The following is a 16,006-nucleotide window of genomic DNA, read 5'->3' as shown; positions in this document are numbered from 1 at the left end:
TTTATACTTAACTGCCCGACTATGCAAACGAGCTGGCCAAATTGTGTACATTAGGTAACGGCCCGTCTTGTCTCCAGCTTGGCAACTTGTCAAAAATCGTAGCCAAATGAAATATGCATTGGCAAAGTCACAGAGTCGCGTCGAACAGCAACAGGCGAATTTCGTTGACGAAAACTCTGGAGCTGCAAGTTATGAGCGGCATGTGGCATGTGGCACATGAGGCTGCAGTTTGTCACTCTTCAGGCAAATTATGCGTTTTGCATGTGATTAATTTTATTTTGGTTACAGACATGATCTACGGCTCGTTGTGCGCATTCAGGCGTGCAGGCACTTCCGCCCTTCGGCGTATCCATTCGAGCCATTGTCTAGAAGCAGAACGCAACACTTTCGTTTTTATAGCTCAACAGAGCATCGATTGTTGGCAACAATTAAAGCCAATTGCGAGGCATGTTGACCTTTTCACAGGTGTTGGTTCAGGTCTAAGTCGCAGTCGCACTCACAAACGGTGCATGTAGCCGGCTCACACGCCCAAGTCGATGCCAAATGCCACAGCAGCAACAACAACAACTTGAACAATGACAACAACTTCAAGTGCCTGGCAAGGCGACCTTCAGCCTCGTTTATGTATTTTATTTAAGTATTGTATTTTCCCAAGCTGCGCAGTTTTTCCAAACGTATGCGGAAAAGATTAACAAGATTTGCATAAAATGCGAGCAATTCTGTCTATTTTTTTGCTCTACATTTTGGCCAAGTTTTCCCACAGCTAATTAAGTTATGTGTCGCAGTTTTGTTGCTGGCCGCAAAACCAATGTAATTCGTTATAGAATTTAGTTAAAGAGCAGCGTTCAAGTAGAAAACTCTGGAGCAGCCAGAGCTGATGCAACATTGTCAAGCCTGCCGACATAAATCGGCCGCATTATGCAATCCAACTGGCCCCACCAGATTTGGCCAGGAGACGCATCGACGCATCGCGGCATCGCGAGTGTCGACAGAGATTTTATTTGATTTAATTTTTTTCTTTTGGCGCACGAAACTGAAACAACTTTTTTGTGCAGCTCTCCCCCCGCGCTGTTTGGTGCCAAAATGCCTTACGATTGCCATATACGTATATGGGACTCTTAAAAACACTTCCTGCTGCTGCTGCCGCTGCTGCCTCTGCTGCTGCATTGGTCAAATGTGGTCGAAATCTGGTCGTAAACTGGATTACAAGTGCGCCCCAGAGACACCACAGAAGGCACACACGGCTGGAGTTCAGTGTGTGGTGCGGAGGTTTCCTTCCTTATGTCTTGGATTTGAGTTGGCTAAACATTTACTTAACCATCTTGTTTGTTGTCTCACTCTAATATGGGGCATGCTTGGCCCAAGCTGTTTGCTTTGCCACATCTTTTCGTAGATTACCTTTAAAGGAGTGGAATTCTGGCATTTGTTTCCTTGGCAGCAATTGTAAGCAAAATACATACATAATACATATCGAAAATACATAAAAAATAGTTAAGAAATAAACCAAATATCTTTTGATAGTTCCATGTACTTAAAGCTAATTATAAGTTAAGTATTCTATAAGGTTTTTAGGTTTTTTATCTTAAAATCATTTAGAATTCTTACCGAACAGTTTCTTATGTAGCATTAACTTGTTAGGGTATTCCAATTTCAATAATCGCTCGTTTCTGGTCATTTTTCACTTTGCTTGCTGCAATTAAAATTTTGTAATATGGCCAACAACAACAACAGCAAATAAACTGTGGCAAAACATTTGCTTTGAGCGTAAACGGTGGCATGGAATGTCTGTTTTGTCGGGCAACAAATAATTGAAGCGCTTTCAAAATGATTTTCAATTTCACTGCATAATACAAGAGTGCGATAGAGTATGATATGCTAAAGCATAGGCCTTGTGCCAGTGCCGCCAATTTATGCCTGTGTGTGTGTGTGTGTGTGCGCGCGCAATTAATAATTATGCATGTGGCGTATTAAACAGCCTTAGAAACAGTCGAAGAGTCCAAATGAAATTGAAAACAAATCGAAAACCCATCACCAGCCGAGGGGGGTCAACAATAACAAAATATATCTGCTTAATTTCACTTTCCTTTCCCTAGTTGGTGCAGCGACTGCATTGCATTTCAATTTACCTTTTTATTATTTTTTATTTTTTTGTAGGTTTTTCATTTTTGGAGTGGTCTTCAATCCATGGACTTGATAATTGTTAGTAGGTTCCACAAGGTGTGAACCAAGTGGACTGCCAACTGGAAATGGAACTGCAGCTGGGAACTGGGAACTGGGAACTGTTGACTGCCCGTCACTTACAGCGAAAGCTAATAACTGCGTGTGTGTGTGTGTTCGTTTTGGGCAAATAATTAAAACTCGATGAGAAGCATTAAAGCTACTGAAATTTCACTGCCAAAAAGCAAAATGTAATTACGAATTACGTGCCTGCCGGAAATTGAAATTCGCAATGACAATTGCTGTCTGCCTGTCTCTCTGTCGGGCAATCTATACTCGATACTATATAGTTATACTGCCACAGATCAACGTTACGGCATGCGCAGAAGAAGAAGAAGAAGAATAAACAGATAGAGAGAAAAGTCACGCAAATTCATTAACATGAATGCGATATAATTCGTGATCGGGTCAAGAAACTGTTTACTCTGCCCACGATGTGGGCTTGGCTCCGTTCGCATTAGGCCCTAATCTCGGCCAGTTTGTTGGCAAATAATGCCCATAATTTCAATTTGCATTTCAATTTAAAGCGCCCAACTCCAATCTGCCAGCTCCGTGTCGCTGTCAATCTCAAGTGCACCGCGCTGCGTTGCGCTGTGCTGCCCGCCGCTGGCGAGTGAAACTATTTCTGTTGGTCTATAACCATGCTTCGAGTGCGCATCTATTTTGACATTACTTTGCATGGAAATTAGTAGCAGCAACAACAGCCGCAACGGCAACAACATGCTTAACAACAAGCCGCAGCGCGGACTCGCCTAATGAGCAGCGCACAACACACAACACTGCGTATACGCGATGTGATCTCTTGCGGAGCACCTAGCGCTTGTCCAAGCCCTGCTTTCTGCGGTCATATGGCGCACTTCATGCACATAGGTTTTGCGCATTAATGCGTTGCTCTTGTTAAATATATATATACCCTGTATACGCTTGACAAGGGGTATAACAAAAGACGTAAGGCGCGCTTTTTTTTCTGATACGCCATATCTATGGGAAAAGTGAATCAATATTAATTGCAAATGAAAAAATTATAACTTGATAAGGAAAAAAGTGTTCACTTGATTCTTTTAAATTAATGTTTTTATTCCTAGAATCGTTTGCATACATACTAATTTTAAATTATCAGCAAATTAAAAATGTAATAAACCTAATTAGAAAAATTTGTGCAATTTAGTATTTATTTCAATTCAATGCAGAATTTCATATACAAAATACATTTTTATTAGCCTTAAATTTTCCTTCACAATTTATCAATTTACAGGGTAGCAATGGGTCGTTGCTCGACCGTTGTGAGCATTCTTAATTGTTGCTGTTTGTTTAGTGTAAATTGTTTAAAAACGCGCTCTCACTCTGTCATTTGTTGTTGTAGCTGATGTCGATGTCGATGTTGTTAATGTTAATGTGAATGCTGTTGTTGTTGTGGTTGATGTTATTGTTGCTGGTAATGTTAATCATACGCTGAATTGCACTTTATGCGTGTGTTAGATAAGAAGGTGTTGTAGCTGTTGCCGTCCGTTGTCAACTGTCAGCCTGACAAGTGCTGTGCCCCGCTTATGCAATAGGATGTTCGTCCCCGTTTTTGCTGAACACTGTAGTCGAAAAACTCCTCAATCGAATTCCACTTGTGTAGCTTTTGTAGCCGCAGCTACCCACCCACACCCTGGTGCTGCAGACACGCTGACACAGATGTCAAAATACTGCGAGGCAATATGACAAAATCATTGCGGTAGACTAGCTGCAAGATCGGGTCAGAGGCAGACTCCTCAATCTGTGCGAAGCAGGTTCTCTGGCTGGCGAAATCGTGTTAGTGGCTTTTTGATAAAGCATAACGACGCCGACAGCGACGCCGGCAGCGGCGCTGGCGTTGCATAAGCGGCACGTAAAGTGGCCGAAATTTGCGAAACGCAGCCCCAGTTGCAATTTCATGCATGCCGACTTTATGGCCTGGGCACAAACAACTGACAACAACAACAACAACCATTAACAACCGTAAACAACAACAACAACAATAAGCATAACCAAATGATCAACAGCTCGTAGACTCGATATTTCCAATTGGCGCATCTGGTGGGAAAGTTATCAAATCGAATACGATACAAAAAAAAAAAAAAAAAATGGTAAAAGAAATGAAATATATATGCGCAATTGTATTTGTATTTATTGTACTAACAACTATTGGGCAAAAAGTGTGAAGGGCAAATATTGGTAACGAGGGTTCGCGTACGATTTAGGTTTTTGCAAACATTTGGAAATTGCGCGTGCGCTTCAAGTTATGCACGACATTTGACGTAACTTTGCATAGCCAAAGGGCAAAAATAAAAGAATGGAATATAGCGAGAATATATGTAGTTAAATTCGAATAGAGGAGCAAACACATTGATAAACAGAGCAAACCAGTTCAAGTTCAATTGATAAAATGAACCAATTGACGCTCCATAAGCGCACTCAGAAAAGTGTGGCAAACGATAATTGAATACATATGGCTGCGCCATAAATCAGTTCATAAGATAAAAACAACGAGAACATAATGGAATAATGCTGATATCAGCTGAAGCTTTAACTATTTGCAAGCTGTCGAGCTTTTGACTTGCGCACAGTTTGAGCAGCGCTGGCTGCACAGCTTTTGCCAAACTATACGCACACACACGCGCACGCCCACTTTACGCCATGCCCCCAAACAACAGCCGATGTCGTCGCAGCTAAAAGATAAGTCGCCAGCGCGTGTTATTTAATTAGAATAAATAAAACTAAACAAGAAAATATACTTCCAGTCAGAGCTTTTGCTCTCCGTAAGTCTTATTGGCGCTTACTCTCACCGAGAGCGCGCGTTTCGATCTATCAGAGTTGCCGGCGCGCCCAAAGCGGCCACAAATCCGGTTTCTCTACGCACTTGACTGCCAGTTGGCAAGCCTGGCGCTGTGGCGTGAGCACGCGCTGGAAAGAAGCCGCACTACGTGACAGTCAACGTCGTCCATTGAGCAGGGTGTGCGCTCAGTGTGCTTTTGGCAGTGGTCCGATCGCGTAGGACCTTTAGCAGTTGAGATTTCTCGTTCGTTTCTGTTCGCTACAGGTGGGTGTGTTCTTTAATGGCGGAAGGGGGGCGGGTGTGCACAAAACGCTTACATAACACAATCTTTAAATTTATTAAACAGCCTGCAGCCAGTTAACATGTCGCTTCGCATTGTGTCGCAGTCCCTGTTCAACGCCTGGAGCCAGACCCTGGTGCGTGGCATGTCCACGCAGGGTGGCTCCAAAAACATCGGCTTCGTCGGCCTGGGCAACATGGGCGGCCACATGGCCAGCAACCTGATCAAGGCCGGCCACAAGCTGCATGTCTTCGATATCTCGAAGCCCGCCTGCGACAGCCTGAAGGCCAAGGGCGCCACGGTGTACTCCAAGACTGCGGAGCTGGCCCAAAACTCGGACTTCGTGATCACCATGCTGCCCAACAATGACATTGTGGACGCCTCGTACGAGGAGATGACCGCCAATGGCGTCAACAAGAACACCATCTTTATTGACTCCTCCACCATTGATCCCAATCTGGTCAAGTCGCTGCAGAAGCGCATCAGCGCCAAGGGCGCACGCTTCATTGATGCTCCCGTCTCTGGCGGCGTGCCCGGCGCCGAGCAGGCCACGTTGACCTTCATGGTGGGCGGCACCGAGGCGGAGTACAATGCGGTTAAGGCTGTGCTCGAGTGCATGGGCAAACGCATCACACACTGCGGCGACTATGGCATGGGCCAGGCCGCCAAGTTGGCCAACAACATGATGCTGGCCATCTCCATGATTGGCGTCTCTGAGGCCATGAATCTGGCCATGCGCCTGGGCCTGAATCCCAAGACTTTCGCTGAGATCATCAACTCGTCCACCGGCCGCTGCTGGGCCTCCGAGGTGTACAATCCCGTGCCCGGCGTCTCGCCGACCGCACCAGCCAACAACTCATACAAGGGTGGCTTCTCCACAGATCTGATTACCAAGGATTTGGGTCTAGCCTCGGGCGTGGCCACCGCCTCCAACACGCCCATTCCCATGGGCGCCCTGGCCCACCAGATCTACCGCACGCTCAAGTCACAGGGACTGGGCAACAAGGACTTCTCCGTGGTCTACGACTTCATGAAGAACGACAAATACTAAGCAGCTGCCCGAGGATAGCTCTTGACGGGCTTCCGCCCACCAGTTTTGCATTTATAGCGCACTAAGTTAAGCAGTCCAATTGGGATTCAATGTGTTGGCGCCTTTTAGGGCTTCTCGAGTTCCAATTTTGATATACATATATATATATGAATTTGTGCTAAATATATATTAAAGTTGTATTTATACAATGTATTTTCATAAATATCTGTGTTTATCTTATTGTGTGGAAAAGTTTTCGATTGCATAACGATTGGCGAATTCAAGTGGAACTGTCATCTGATAAGCATATTAAATACAGCTGTTTGGATTCTAGTTGGCTTCTGGCTGGATTCTAGTTGGTCACGAATTTATGATCGACATTTCATTTCCAGCACGAGCTGTGAGCTTTTGCGCTTCCAGTGGACGGCGTGCGGTATTCATTTGTAAAAATGAAAGTAATTGAAAGCTTTTTTGCAAGTAAACAGAAATTCGAGCAAAACAAACGGCAATAAAGACAATGAAAGCGCAAAGAACGCGATGTAACATAAATGAAAGCACACAGTTTGAGAGTGACCAACTTACAGTTTGACAGCCTTCGAAAAGTAACTTCAAATAAAACGCTTTTGTTGTTGTTTTGAGCGAAATCCAAAAATATTTTGTTTTTTATTTGGTTGTCGTATTTTGAAAAATAATTAACAAACTTAACTTACGTGCTATTTAATTAATGTTAATTAATTAGGATTTGTATGTATATAAAAACTTTGTTGCTGGAGTATAAAATAGTTTCGACTATCTAATTAATTGTTTCTCATGGATTTCTCGGAGTTGTTTGGATTGCAATTCATATGGCAACCTATGTACTAGGTAATTGTTGATCAATCAAATTACAATAATTATTTAAATAGATCTATCATATATGAGTAAGTATAGTTAGGTATGCATATAAAAAGCCTTAAATTAAATTGAGGGCAATCAATTAGACTAAAAATACATAAATACATTCATATCGTAGGGTAACTTCAGAAGTAAAGGTATTCAAATATTTTTATCTGTATATATATATATATGTTTATATATAGGTAAGTATTCTCATATATTTTGGATAAGCCACATAGTACTTCTAGTTTGAATTCTTTGAAAAATATCACAAATTGAAATATACAATAAATAATTAATTCATATTCATACGATTGCAAAGGAATTGCGCGGGTAGCGTTTTGGTAATCTTCTTGGTAAATACAAATAGATGTTCAAAAATAATTTTAGGTACTGGTTCTATATAGTATATATAAGTAAAATGTAAGTACATGCTTTATAAAGTACAATGTGCTGTTGGTGTATTTACATAACTGAACCAAATAGTTTTGCTCAGTGTATATCCATCAAGTGTAAATAGTTTGATTCGATTTTAAGCTGAGATAAAAATATGAATGTTGCCTAAAATATTCGAATACTCGTTCACAACTAAACGAGTATATTGACTACTCGTCTGTCTGACTTGAAAGTTGGTTTGCTTATACTCGAGAATCTATATTCTATATATATATTCGACAGCTTTAGAAGTTAAGTATAGATATTTGGTATAGAGACTATTGAGGAGTTGCTCTAGAGATTATTTAGAATTAATTGGGTTTCTTTCACGGAGTTATTCGACTGTGAACGAGCATTAAGCAGTCGGTTACACCCGACAGCAAGATTTATACTTATGTTTTTTTTGAAGCTCTTAATTTAAGCAAAAACTTTGGTGCATTTAGTTAAAGTTGCGTCTGCGATGTTGCTTAAGTGCCGTTAATTTGTATACTAAGTGGACTAATCGCCTTGGCTTAGACTAAGGCTCTTGGCCTGGCCAAACTTGTGCTTCAGCTGGCTGGTATTGGCGCGGAAGCGTGTGGTCATCTGCTGCATCAGATGCTGTGGACCAGTTGCGCTGTGGTGCAGCGGTGCCACCAGCACCGAATCAGCGCTGGTTATGGACTATGAGCCCTTGAGTTTCTTCTTGGGATTGTTGCGTGCCTGGTCAGTGGTCGCCGACGGCGGCAGCTCCCTGTACTGGTTCTGCAAGACAAATCCGATTAGACTGATTAAATTTATTTAATTGGCATCACTTACAATCTCCTCATTGTCGGGCACGCGTGATAGGAAGTCCAGCAGCTCGTTGTTCGGTATGGTGTTGGGGCGCAGCAGGCGCCGCGAGAACTTCATGAAGCCCCAGAAGAGCAGCAGCCAGCGCAGCGGCACGAAATGCAGCACGAATATGGCGCTCAGCAGCAGCACCACCGCCAGCCAGGTCAGTTCAGGGACGGAAAAGTTAAATGTGCTGCAAGGAAAGTTAGCATGAGCGAAAGCATGAGCTGAGCACCACTTGGTCTATGGCTGTCACCCACTTGATGGTGCTCTCGCCGAGGGAGGCCAGATAGCCGATCGTGTTTTGTACGGTCTGAGAGACCTCCTGTATGGCCTGGAGTCGCTCCTTAATTGACTTTTTCTCCTCCTTCTCCTTGTCATCATCGTCGTCCTCGTCGTACTCGTAATCATAGTGGCCCGCATTGGCGTCTGTTGTGCCTGTGATGAGCCTAATGAGCCACTTTCTGCAATTCAAAGGAACTCGAGTTTAACTTGAATTTATTACGGATCTGGGACATACTTCAGTATGATGAGCAGCAGCACCAGCGGCACCGTCTCCAGATCGCCATAGACGCAGGCAACAATCCACAGCACGAAGGCAATGATCGAGCGCACGGGCGATTCCCACTCGAAGCAGCTCCTGTAAGAGAAGGCGAATGAGTAGGAGAAAGAGAGAGAATGATCAGCTGCCACGCTCCACTCAGAGCGGACTACTCACTGGACATAACGTGCCGCCTCCAGTATATCCATTATAATCTGCTTGAGGCGATTGACATTGCGCAGGAAGAGCTGTCGCTTGAACTTGGCCTCCTGCTGGATGAGCTTCTCTTCCTTGGGCTGCAGGGCGCGACACACTGCCCTGACCTCGTTCCAGATCACAATCAGCTCCAGCTGTATCTGCGGCGAGTTGCCCTTGGCGCGCACGCACAGATTCTTATCCTTGAGCGTGTACCAGCGCTTGACTCCGCTCTTGATGCGCAGCAGGGGAATCACGAGCTTGCCCAGGAACTCCACACGATGATCGCGATCCTCATCATATACTGTAACCTCCAGCACCTGGGTGATATCCTTGATATTGCTGTGAAGCGAGAGGAGTTGAGCTACTTTCAATTTGTGCAGTATGGATGTCACCTACAAGGTAAAGATCTTATTCCAGCTGGGCGTCAGCGTCTTGTACTCGGTTTGCGTCTGGAGACGCGCATTGCCCAGCTCCAGCACGCAGAAGGGATCCGATTTGCCGCCTATATCGGCCGCTGCCAAGCCCGTGGCGCCAAACACCTTGACCGTGAGATGACCCACATCACGTAGATTTTGCAGACTGCGCAGAAAGCGATACCGTTCGCGCAGGAGCTGGGTCTCGCGCGGATCCTCCTTAAACGCCTTCAGGTCGCTAATCGTCTCAAGGGCCGTGGTGCCGCTTATGGTGAGCATGAGGAAGACCTCGCCGGAACAATCCTCCAATGGCTTCCAGATGCCATGTGTGGTCTCGCGCTGGAAGACGCTCAGATCAATGTTGGCCTTGCCGTACAGCGTATTGCGATTCCAGAGAGCCAGCTCCAGATTCTGATCCTCATCGAACAGATGCAAATCGAACTGCTCCAGCCAGCGCTCCGTCCAGGAAGACTTGCTCTTGTACTTCTCATTGCCCAATCTGTGGCCAGAGTTCTAGATGGTTCACGCTCTTCATTACTCTAGTCTCAATTACTCACCTGAACTTGAAGTGTATGTCGATGAGCTTGCTGCCATCCTCAGCAAGCGGCAGATCTTTGGCCTTGACCAGAAGTATTGTCACCACGGAGCTCCAGATTTGCGACTTAAGACGCTTCGATGACTCAGCTAGTTTGGAATTGCGTTGAAAGTGCTGTAAGATGTAATGGAAAGCTGTAATTGAAACCCGTTCACAACATCCAAAGTGCATTTCGAGTTGACCTCCTTTAGTTCCTCGCAGCCCAGCTCCAGCTGCTCACGTAGCTCGCTGTGCTGCTGGCGCAGCCTCTTGAGCAACATGCGCGGCGCAACCCGGTAAATTGGACCAGGCCAATCCATAATCCGCACAACCAATGCACAACAACTGGCAGACACACACACGCACCTCACAAATCAAAGTCCCACTTCGCAAACGAAGCAACGCGCAATGACTAAAGCCAATTCGTTGGCGTCGCGCTCTCGACTTTAGACTGAGTCAATGAATTCTCTAACCTTGAAGTGGGCATATACACTTATACATGCACTTTGCCACACTACGTGCAAAGCGTCGGCTCTGAGACTGGGCTGAGACCGAGGCGCTGATAAGCAGCGACTGCCTGCAATTGGTGTCAAGCAACCTCCAACTTTGTACACTGAACTTAGTTGTCGGCAAGAGCCCATCAATTGCGTACTATCAGTATAAATATGCACATATGTATATAACAATTAATTTCATGAACAAATTTTCAAGAGGTTACCTTACGGAGCCTAAAAAGTAAGCATTAAATTCGTTCAAATAAAAGATAAGGAAATTTGCATAACAGGGCAAAACATATGTGATAATTAGAAACAAGTAAGAGGTTCTAGTCGGGAGCTACCGATTAGGGGATACCATGAACCCTCTTCTTCCAACATCAAATGCATATATATATTCTATTTTAGAAGCAACATATCATGTTTCGTGACTCTAGCTCTTATTGTTTACCAAAATTGCCCAAAAAACAGGATATCGATATCGTATTTATCGATTGCTTGAAAACTGAGTAAGTTATCGATTATCGGAAACAAACTTGATTCGCGCAGGCACTAACTACATCTAAAATTTCAAGTCTATGGTTCTTATATGTTCCGCGCGAAGTTATGTCGTTTTGGAACGTCATATCTCCGCGGGGAGTTATGTCGTTTTGGAACGTCATATCTCCGGGGGGAGTTATGTCGTTTTGGAACGTCATATCTCCGCGGGGAGTTATGTCGTTTTGGACAGTCATATTTCGCGGGGAGTTATGTCGTTTTGGAACGTCATATCTCCGCGGGGAGTTATGTCGTTTTGGACAGTCATATTTCGCGGGGAGTTATGTCGTTTTGGAACGTCATATCTCCGCGGGGAGTTATGTCGTTTTGGAACGTCATATCTCCAGGGGAAGTTATGTCGTTTTGGAATGTCATATCTCCGCGGGGAGTTATGTCGTTTTGGACAGTCATATTTCGCGGGGAGTTATGTCGTTTTGGAACGTCAAATCTCCGCGGGGAGTTATGTCGTTTTGGAACGTCATATCTCCGGGGGAAGTTATGTCGTTTTGGAACGTCATATCTCCGCGGGGAGTTATGTCGTTTTGGAACGTCATATCTCTGCGCGGAGTTATGTCGTTTTGGAACGTCATATCTCCGCGGGGAGTTATGTCGTTTTGGAACGTCATATCTCCAGGGGAAGTTATGTCGTTTTGGAATGTCATATCTCCGCGGGGAGTTATGTCGTTTTGGACAGTCATATTTCGCGGGGAGTTATGTCGTTTTGGAACGTCACATCTCCGCGGGGAGTTATGTCGTTTTGGACAGTCATATTTCGCGGGGAGTTATGTCGTTTTGGAACGTCATATCTCCGCGGGGAGTTATGTCGTTTTGGAACGTCATATCTCCAGGGAAAGTTATGTCGTTTTGGAACGTCATATCTCCGCGGGGAGTTATGTCGTTTTGGACAGTCATATTTCGCGGGGAGTTATGTCGTTTTGGAACGTCATATCTCCGCGGGGAGTTATGTCGTTTTGGAACGTCATATCTCTGCGCGGAGTTATTTCGTTTTAGAACGTCATATCTCCGCGGGGAGCTATGTCGTTTTGGAACGTCATATTTCCGGGGGAAGTTATGTCGTTTTGGAACGTCATATCTCCGCGGGGAGTTACGTCGTTTTGGACAGTCATATTTCGCGGGGAGTTATGTCGTTTTGGAACGTCATATCTCCGCGGGGAGTTATGTCGTTTTGGAGCGTCACATCTCCGAGGGGAGTTATGTCGTTTTGGAACGTCATATCTCCGCGGGGAGCTATATCGATTTGGAACGTCATATCTCTGCGCGGAGTTATGTCGTTTTGGAACGTCATATCTCCGCGGGGAGTTATGTCGTTTTGGAACGTCATATCTCTGCGCGGAGTTATGTCGTTTTGGAACGTCATATCTCCGCGAGGAGTTATGTCGTTTTGGAACGTCATATCTCCAGGGGAAGTTATGTCGTTTTGGAACGTCATATCTCCGCGGGGAGTTATGTCGTTTTGGAACGTCATATCTCCGCGGGGAGTTATGTCGTTTTGGACAGTCATATTTCGCGGGGAGTTATGTCGTTTTGGAACGTCATATCTCCGCGGGGAGTTATGTCGTTTTGGAGCGTCACATCTCCGCGGGGAGTTATGTCGTTTTGGAACGTCATATCTCCGCGGGGAGTTATGTCGTTTTGGAACGTCATATCTCCGCGGGGAGGTTTGTCGTTTTGGAACGTCATATCTCCGCGGGGAGTTATGTCGTTTTGGAACGTCATATCTCTGCGCGGAGTTATGTCGTTTTGGAACGTCATATCTCCGCGGGGAGTTATGTCGTTTTGGAACGTCATATCTCCAGGGGAAGTTATGTCGTTTTGGAACGTCATATCTCCGCGGGGAGTTATGTCGTTTTGGACAGTCATATTTCGCGGGGAGTTATGTCGTTTTGGAACGTCATATCTCCGCGGGGAGTTATGTCGTTTTGGAACGTCACATCTCCGCGGGGAGTTATGTCGTTTTGGAACGTCATATCTCCGCGGGGAGTTATGTCGTTTTGGAACGTCATATCTCTGCGCGGAGTTATGTCGTTTTGGACAGTCATATTTTGCGGGGAGTTATGTCGTTTTGGAACGTCACATCTCCGCGGGGAGTTATGTCGTTTTGGAGCGTCACATCTCCGCGGGGAGTAATGTCGTTTTGGAACGTCATATTTCCGCGGGGAGTTATGTCGTTTTGGAACGTCATATCTCTGCGCGAAGTTATGTCGTTTTGGAACGTCATATCTCCGCGGGGAGTTATGTCGTTTTGGAACGTCACATCTCCGCGGGGAGGCTTGTCGTTTTGGAACGTCATATCTTCGCGGGGAGTTATGTCGTTTTGGAACGTCATATCTCTGCGCGAAGTTATGTCGTTTTGGAACGTCATATCTCCGCAGGGAGTTATGTCGTTTTGGAACGTCATATCTCCGGGAGAAGTTATGTCGTTTTGGAACGTCATATCTCCGCGGGGAGTTATGTCGTTTTGGACAGTCATATTTCGCGGGGAGTTATGTCGTTTTGGAACGTCATATCTCCGCGGGGAGTTATGTCGTTTTGGAGCGTCACATCTCCGCGCGGAGTTATGTCGTTTTGGAACGTCATATCTCCGCGGGGAGTTATGTCGTTTTGGAACGTCACATTTCCGCGGGGAGGTTTGTCGTTTTGGAACGAATTATCTCCGCGGGGAGTTATTTCGTTTGGGAACGTCATATCTCCGGGGGGAGTTATGTCGTTTTGGAACGTCACATCTCCGCGGGGAGTTATGTCGTTTTATAACGTCATATCTCCGCGGGGAGTTATGTCGTTTTGGAACGTCATATCTCTGCGCGGAGTTATGTCGTTTTGGAAAGTCATATCTCCGCGGGGAGTTATGTCGTTTTGGAACGTCATATCTCCGGGGGGAGTTATGTCGTTTTGGAACGTCATATCTCCGCGGGGAGTTATGTCGTTTTGAACGTCATATCTCCAGGGGAAACTATGTCGTTTTGGAACGTTATATCTCCGCGGGGAGTAATGTCGTTTTGGAACGTCACATCTTGTATTTCTTTCGTATAACTCACTGAAAAAACCAACCAAATTCTGTAAGCCTTATTTAAATACTTGATATTCGTATAGAAAAGCACGCTTATTGTGTACTCAAAATAAAAGAGTATACAAGTTCTGTTGTGCTGTAATTAACTCGGCCCATTTCAATGCTGTTTACTCTGGGTCATTCGGGGTATTTCCACTATGTCATTGTTAGTTGTAGCTTTTTGTTGCCTAAGTTGAGCGCTTTACGTATAATTGTAATGAGCTGCGATCAAAGCAGCACCGCAGTGTGGGTACAGGGGCTCACACGCTCGCCCTAACAATGCCCAAGCTGAACTGAGTATATTTAGTCGGGACTGAGGAAGTGGCACATTTGCCGACTGACTGTTGTTTGAGTCGCTTACTAATTGAGAGAGTTGCGAAGAGTCAAAAGTTTGAGTCAGAGCTGCCATAAATCTACACGCAATCGAAACAAACTGCAGGCTGTCAAGTGTTGTAACGATTACGAATGACAGAACAAAGGTAATAGGCGATTATGTTAAGTGACTGGGCAAAGGGAAAGGTCGCAATGTCGAAAGTAGCTGTTGAACAGTTGATGAGCCCTTAACAGTAGCTAGATATAGGCGTTTCTTTTGGTAGCTAAGTATCTGTATCTGTAAGATACATTGCATGTGACGCTTAACTTCCGCTTTGCCATTGACTTGTAGCTCCTCCATTTATCGTCATTTAACAAATTGTTTATTGAATTTAATTCGACAGCCACCTACCATTTCCTTATCCTCCTGACTGCGCGGCCACAGCGTCAGATTGATGAGTATCTCGCCCATGCTGAGGCCCGGCTCCCCGTTGTTCGTATCGCTTAGCTGCAGATTGATATCTTCCGCCTTGCCCAGCTCCAGTTGAGTGAGATCAATTTTCGCCGAGCCCATAAAATCATCCTGCAGTCCCCAATCGTAGTCAAAGACCTGTAGGGAATTGCGTTGGCGAAAAGCGGAAATTGGTTTCGGTTAACTGTTTGCATTCGAGTGAATGTGAAGCAATTTGCCAAATTGAATGTCATGTTGGCAATTATTTTCGTAGCTGATTGTTGTTGTTGTTTCTCTTGGGAAATTGATTTTCATTTTTTGGCAGCGAGGAGCGCTTTTTAAATTGCCCTTTCTTCTACCACAAACTTTGCTTTAGCTCAATTAAAACTGTAGCTTAATTTCATTAGAGCTATTAAATTGTTCTCTATGAAAGCTCAAATGAATACTGCAATGTATAAATGTATAAAGATTTTAAGGCACAATCTTTTGTCGAAATAGATGCCAAAATATAATTCTCTTTTAATTTTTTGATAGTTGGTAACAATGAGCCTCGCAGCTGCAAAGTCGCAAGGCAAATATCTACAAATGAGAAATATTTTTACTTTCTCGTTTTTAATAGCTTTTTAACACAACAACGCGCCAGTCTTAAAAGCTTTAAGCAAATTAGATTGCATTACAGCTACATATATTAAATTATTTTTCATTCTCACTTGAAGTTAAGCTGAATACTGATAATTTAATTTCAAGAGCTTACATCTGATTTACGTTCATTACTTTATAATCTCACTTTAAGTTTAACTATTTACTGAATTTTTAAAATCAATTAGCTCAGCTTATTGGCAGTTAGTCGCCGAATTCTCTTAATATCTCTTCTTAAGGAAGTTTTAGTTATTTGAAGAGATATGTATCTCCCTTAAAGCTTAAAGCTTATCCAACGAAATGTGTCTCTATAGCTACAATTAATCTAG

The 16,006-nt window shown here is 44.4% G+C and overlaps 2 protein-coding genes across 4 annotated transcripts in view; one reads left to right on the top strand and one right to left on the bottom strand.

Moving 5' to 3' along the window:
- The first annotated feature begins 5,123 nt into the window (after positions 1-5,123).
- LOC6627203 (probable 3-hydroxyisobutyrate dehydrogenase, mitochondrial) lies at positions 5,124-6,550 on the top strand. Its single transcript, XM_002050239.4, has 2 exons — positions 5,124-5,281; positions 5,364-6,550. Exon 2 carries the CDS (start codon positions 5,380-5,382, stop codon positions 6,346-6,348), a length of 969 nt encoding a protein of 322 aa, XP_002050275.1. The 5' UTR covers positions 5,124-5,281; positions 5,364-5,379; the 3' UTR covers positions 6,349-6,550.
- Positions 6,551-6,963: 413 nt separating this feature from the next.
- The window catches only part of Mctp (multiple C2 domain and transmembrane region protein), a 17,525-nt gene continuing 8,482 nt past the window's right edge, over positions 6,964-16,006 (bottom strand). For 2 of the 3 annotated variants that reach the window (XM_070210150.1, XM_070210151.1), the window contains exons 5-12: positions 15,000-15,197; positions 10,161-10,312; positions 9,587-10,102; positions 9,170-9,529; positions 8,972-9,091; positions 8,712-8,915; positions 8,437-8,644; positions 6,964-8,382 (exon numbers count right to left, since the gene is read on the bottom strand). In XM_070210150.1, coding sequence (XP_070066251.1) covers positions 8,302-8,382; positions 8,437-8,644; positions 8,712-8,915; positions 8,972-9,091; positions 9,170-9,529; positions 9,587-10,102; positions 10,161-10,312; positions 15,000-15,197 — 1,839 coding nt within the window. In that variant the 3' untranslated portion in view covers positions 6,964-8,301. Of the gene's footprint in view, positions 8,383-8,436; positions 8,645-8,711; positions 8,916-8,971; positions 9,092-9,169; positions 9,530-9,586; positions 10,103-10,160; positions 10,313-10,380; positions 10,594-14,999; positions 15,198-16,006 lie in introns of those variants that run through there. The other variant, XM_032435656.2, reaches the window with a different exon arrangement.

The sequence above is a fragment of the Drosophila virilis genome, chromosome 5, assembly GCF_030788295.1.
Source record: "Drosophila virilis strain 15010-1051.87 chromosome 5, Dvir_AGI_RSII-ME, whole genome shotgun sequence".
NCBI lineage: Eukaryota > Metazoa > Arthropoda > Insecta > Diptera > Drosophilidae > Drosophila > Drosophila virilis.
The sequence above is the reverse complement of the archived record's forward strand: the minus strand, read 5'-3'. Positions and strand labels throughout refer to the sequence as shown.